General features: G+C 49.6%; 1 protein-coding gene across 1 annotated transcript; it reads right to left on the reverse strand.

Annotated features, from left to right (window-relative positions):
* Positions 1 to 643: 643 nt before the first annotated feature.
* LOC109765581 (transcription factor bHLH148) lies at positions 644 to 2,122 on the reverse strand. The gene has a single exon (XM_020324373.4). The coding sequence runs from the start codon at positions 1,881 to 1,883 to the stop codon at positions 1,032 to 1,034; it is 852 nt and encodes a 283-aa protein (XP_020179962.1). The 5' UTR covers positions 1,884 to 2,122; the 3' UTR covers positions 644 to 1,031.
* Positions 2,123 to 6,102: the final 3,980 nt, after the last annotated feature.

Below are 6,102 nucleotides of genomic sequence, written 5' to 3' on the forward strand. Positions count from 1 at the left end.
TAGGCGCCACACTATACAGTACAGCGCCTAGCTCTTAGGCTCTGCACAATGATATAGTAATTTTTAGGCAGTATGGGGTGCAACGCTGACCAGGCGTGTAACGTCTATCTGTGAGGCGTTTGCACAGTGTAGTGTGGCGCCTTCGTGTTGGGCGTCACACAAAAAGGTCAACCGCGTAAAATAGTTTCATGGATAGTTTATTCTGTAATTTGATTTTGTCCACGGATCAAATTTGTCAAATTTGCCGCTCCATCCCTCCCTCTAGCTCTTATCTTTTCCAGGAACGCCAAGCCCAAGCCCCTCGCCATGGACGGACAAATTCTGCTGCCGCTGTCGAGCTCCAGCACAACTGTACTATTGATTAGTGCCAAGTCGGTCGCGGTTTGAGAGGTTTTGATACTGCATTGCAGCTCGGGCGTCACGATTGGGATCCAGGACACGTGATTTACCTACCGAGATGGAACAGAGAACCCATGGCATCATTTCCTTCAGGCTCGTGTTGCAGAGGATCACGCGGTAAGTATGATTAGGAGATGATGAAGGTTACATACACTCGGAGGTTAAGCGCGCTTTCCCATGGACAGAAAGCAAGAGAGACATGCATGCACCGCATCGCGCGCAGGAAAGAACACACACACGGTACTCGACGAAGGGAGCGCTCTGAACATTTATCCATGCCTGTTACATTTATCAGAGAAGGGATCGAAAGAGAACAAAAGAAACAAACACACGAAAGAATCCCGAGGAGATGGAGAAAGCCAAGCGAGAAGAGAATAGAACAAAACGAATGTGCCTCCACAACTAGACAGCGAGATACCTCAAAAAAAAAACCAGACAGCGAGAGAGAGAGAGAGAGGCATTACAGCACGGTTTAAATCACCAGAGTGCCATCATTATCACCAACACACTAACCGCTCAACCAACCTGAGAAACAAGAGGACACACTAGAGAGGAGAGGCTAACTAATCCAACCCACGAGGAAGATGGGGTGAAATTTACAACGAATACACGAATCATGCACGAAGCGTGGGTCATGCCGGCGAGGAGGAGCTGCCGGAGGCTGACGACGAGGAGACGCTCGCCAGGACCTCGGCTAGAGCGGTCATGGCGCGCACCTGCATCTCCAGCGCCTTGATGTAGTCGGAGGCCTCGCTCAGGAGCGCCGGGAACGGCAGCTTGTGGCAACCGGGAACCAGCCGCCCGAGCACCTTCGCCTTCTTCGCCAGCGCCGGTGCCTTCCCCGGCTGCGGCTGCGCGGCGGCAGCGACGGAGGGGTGGCGCGCGGGTGGTGTGGCTGGGGCGCGGAGGCGCGCGCGGTGGGCTGCCTGCAGGCGGCGGCGGCGGGAGGCGAGTATGGCGCGGCTCCAGCGCGAGCGCCCGCGGGCCGCCACCGCGAGCGCGCGGTCGGCGGCCTCCCGCACGGCCCGGCCACGCGCCGGCGCCGTCGACGCGGACGATGACCCGCCTCGGACAAGGCGGAGCGCCTCGAAGAGCTTGGACGAGTAGATCTCGTGCTCGCGCTCCGTCCGCCACTTGGAAGGCTGCGCCTCCGTCCCCGGGCCGGCGGACGCTGTGGAATCACCCCCGGCTGCCCTCTTCCGCTTCCGCTCCCTCTCGTCCACCGCCGTCGAGCTCGACGTGGACGCCATTGCAATATTCTCGCAAGAGCTCGGCGGGCTGCACAGAAACCGCCAACGAAGAGCAGGATTAGGCAGCCTGTGTGTGATCTGATTGTTGTTGCCTGAGCTGAGCTGGGTCTGCGCTTGCCTTTGAGTTGGGACTTGGGAGAAGAGAAGAGGTGGGATGGGGGAGGTGGGAGAAGTTGGGGGATTGAATATAAAGGGGGCGGTATTGGCAAATGACAGCAGTGATGCCGCTCCCATTAGTCATGTGACTCTTTCGGATCTTTTTCTTCTTCTTCTCCTCTGTGCTGCCGTGTTGGTTGAGTGTATAGTAATGAATTTTCTTTGCTTTTGGTCTAGCCATTTTGCATGTGTGACACTCGGTGTAAGCAAGCAGCTAATTATGAGGTCCACTGGGTTTGGACTTTGTGGCTCAGTGTCCACCAACTGGATCAGGGAGCCGGAGGCTTCTTGCTCTGCTTCCTTCCATGCTCATGGCAGCGAAAAGGCAAGGTGCACTTGTTCTCAGGCCATGCTAAAAATTTCATGGAAATGTATAATCATGTTTGAGCTTATTTGTTTTTTTTACTTTATGATAACGTGGACATAAGGGGCGCATGGACGAAGACGTCTCGGTTGTCGTCGACAAGGTCAAACCGGCTACGATAGGGGAGCAACGACTCGTTCTGACGGCTGTAGTGGTCGTTCGATGGTCTCGAATTTTGATGTAATTTTTATTATGTTTGAGATACTTTCTACTTTCGATGAATTTTTTATAATAGATCTGATTCTTTCAGAAAATATGGACATAGGAATGGATGTGAATTTTATACGAATTCAAGAACTTCGGCATAGTATGACCTAAGGTCCTTGTGACATAATATTCTTAGACATATAATATTTCAAGAGTTAAAAATACAATCCATGAGATGGGGTAATCATCAATGGTGAACATCTTTATGTTGATCATATCTACTATATGATTCACGTTTGACCTTTCGGTCTCCAGTGTTCCGAGGTCATGTCTGTACATGCTAGTCTCGTCAAGTTTAACCCAAGTATTCTGCATGTGTAAAACTGTCTTACACCCGTTGTATGTGAACGTAGAGTCTATCACACCTGATCATCACGTGGTGTCTCGAAACGAAGAACTGTAGCAACGGTGCATACTCAGGGAGAACACTTATACCTTGAAATTTAGTGAATGGATCATCTTATAATGCTACCGCCGTACTAAGCAAAATAAGATGCATAAAAGATAAGAGCTCCTTTACGGTGATTGGGGCAGTACCGGGAGTACTTTCGAGTACTTACCCCTCCAATTTTTATTAGCATCCGATCTGTTGGGGATTAAAAATGAATTAACCTAATTAGTCTAATCAGAGAAGGGCATAATGGTCCAGGGTAAAATATTCTGTTTTCAACCGATCACGTCCACGACGTCTAGATCCAGTCCTCGTTCTCGTCCTCTTCCTTCTGTCCGACGAGCCCGGCGAGAGGAACCAACACCGTCGTCGGCGTCGTCCTCGTCCTCCTCCTCGTCCCCTTCACTATAAACGACGTGCCCGGCGGCAGGAAGAATATTAAGGCGCGACATCTGCGGCGGCAGTGTCGGCGGCGACGGTGGCGGCGCTATAGGAACTCGCCCCCGCCGACCCCATCGCTTCCGAGCTTGCATCCTAAGGTATGAATCGCCCGAATCTCAACTCCTCCCTGTTTGATTGGCCCATTGGAAGTGACTCTTGGCAGGAACTCCAACTTCCTCGTAGATGGATATATTAGATCGTGCAGTTCAACGGTCAGTTCATCGCCATGGACCACGACATGAGGATCTATACTCTGCGGTTGGCCCCTCGGTTAGGCCGCCGGGAGGTATCAATGCTTGTTCTGAAAGTAGGCTTGTTTTTCTTGATGCTGCAGGAGATATCAATGCCTGCGGGAGATAAAGCCATAACCTTACTTTGATTCGTAGCCTGTGTAAGGGCATTTCCCTACTTTGTGTTTTGGATGATGATGACAATCCTTTGTTGGTCTAATCTTGTGCTACGTGCTTCAAGTTCTCGGTGGTTAGGCTTTCATCGGATAGCTATTCTCTCTGGAAGGAAAAGATTGAAGACGGAGTTTTCTACGCTTTTTATCTCTTTGGTCGTAGGGAACCCGTACTATCAAGAGGGAATCCACATTGGAAGGAGTTGGGGAAATCTTTTTACGTACACTTGCCTCACCCCTCTCTTGCCTTCCTTAGTTGTGAGAGAGAGCTCTTCCCTTCTTATCCTACTGCTTGCTGTGGCTTCCCAGCGGTTGTACCGCTCTCTGGAGCAGTTGTACCGCTGGTTCTTGGCGCTTACCAGTCTTAATCGAGCGGTTGTACCGCTGCTTCCGGGCGGTGGTACCGCCACCATGCTCAGCAAAGACTAAGGCGGTTGTTCCGGCCAAGTACCGGTTAGACTTCTGTTTTGATGCGGTACTCGGGCGGTGGTGTCCCGGTTGGTCCGGTCATACCGGTACCACCAGTGCCCTGAGCGGTTCTACTGCTCAGGACTTAGCCGCCCAAGCGCTCAAGGCCAAGCGGTTGCACCGGTCCTGTACCGCTCGACTACCGCACTCAGGGATGACTCCCTACTGTTTCTATGCGGTGGTTGAGCGGTGGCTGGGCGGTTGGTCCGGTTGTTCTCTTAAACCGGTACTACCACCCAGTCGCCCGGTTGTACCGCCTGGTAGGGTTTTGCACGTAAACCGTGAGTCCCGGTTGTACCGGGACAAGGAGCGGTTGTACCGCAGCAGCACAGAAAACGCAGTAATGGTTGGATTTTTAGGGTTGCTATATAAGGGTGCTTCTTCCACCTACCACATTTACCTCTTACCTCTCTCACTCCACCATTAATGCTACTCAAGCTCTCTTGCCCGATCTCTCTCTCTAGCCACTCAAACTTGTTGATTTGCTAGGGATTGAAGGAGGAGACCTAGATCTACACTTTCACCAAAGGATATTTGCTTCCCCCATACTTTCTTGTGTGGATTTTGTTACTCTTGGGTGTTTGAGCACCCGAGACGGTTGATGTCACCTCGGAGCCACATTCCATTGTGGTGAAGCTCCGCGGTTTCGTTGGTAGCCTCCAATTAAGTTGTGGAGAGAGCCCCAACCTTGTTTGTAAAGGTCCGGTTGCCGCCTCCAAGGGTACCAATAGTGGAATCACGACATCTCGCATTGTGTGAGGGCGTGAGGAGAATACGGTGGCCCTAGTGGCTTCTTGGGGAGCATTGTGCCTCCACACCGCTCCAACGGAGACATACTTCCCCTCAAAAGGAAGGAACTTCGGTAACACATCCTCATCTTCACCGGCTCCTCTCTTGGTTATTTCATCCCTTTACTTGTGCAAGCTTATTTGTGTTATATACCTTGCTTGCTTGTGTGCTTGTTGTTGTTGCATCATATAGGTTGCCCACCTAGTTGCATATCTAGACAACCTACTTTGATGCAAAGTTTAATTTGGTAAAGAAAAGCTAAAAATTGTTAGTTGCCTATTCACGCCCCTCTAGTCAACTATATTGATCCTTTCAGCCTGCACTTCCTACTTAGATTTGTTTAGTCATCATCGACTTAGGTTTCCCTAGTGCATGCAATTCAATTTAGAATTTTTCATCATCCATGGTCACTTCACTAGTTTATGGGGGACCCAGTTTATGGACGTTTATGATCGCTTCCATAACATGTACAAGGAGCAAAGTTTAAAATTCCACGCAAGATTTCGTACTGGGTTTTGCATGCATTTTTGTTTATCCTTTCAGATTTTTATTCGTCTGAATTGTGATGTGGGAAGACATGGCGGATGTAAGTCATGAGTCAATGATGGAGTACTATCATATTGCCAACAAGATGTTTAATAGTGAGGATGAAGGTTATACATTCTATAACAAATATGGTCTTGAGAAAGGTTTTAGTGTCCGGAGAAGCTATGTCGAGTGGGATGGATCCAACTGCCATATAATTTTAAGGAAATTTGTGTGTAGTCGTGAAGGGGTTCGTGAAGAGAAGCACATGAAGACGAAGATGGAAGATAGAAAGAGGAGGCCACGGAGTATAACTCGTGCAGGGTGTAAAGCTAAATTGGTGATTGCAAGACAAGAGGAAACGAGTCAGTGGTTTGTGAAGGATTTCATCGATGAACACAACCATCCTCTAGCCCCACGGGATCTGTCATGTCTTTTGCGTTCACACAGAAGAATTAGCGATGAGCAGAAAGCGGACATTGCAGACATGGAAAAATCTGGGATTAGAAAACACCATATTATGGATATTATGTGCATGCAATATGGTTGATATGATGAGGTTGGATGCATTATGAGGGACATTTACAATTTCTACCATGCTAACAAGCAGGAAACAATTGCTTCCGGGGATGCTCAAACGGTGATCAATCACATGGTGGCGAGGCAAGAGCGAGATTCAGATTTTTTCTTCAGGTACTTGGTTCATGAA

This window comes from Aegilops tauschii, chromosome 4, assembly GCF_002575655.3.
Source record: "Aegilops tauschii subsp. strangulata cultivar AL8/78 chromosome 4, Aet v6.0, whole genome shotgun sequence".
Taxonomy (NCBI): Eukaryota; Viridiplantae; Streptophyta; class Magnoliopsida; order Poales; family Poaceae; genus Aegilops; species Aegilops tauschii.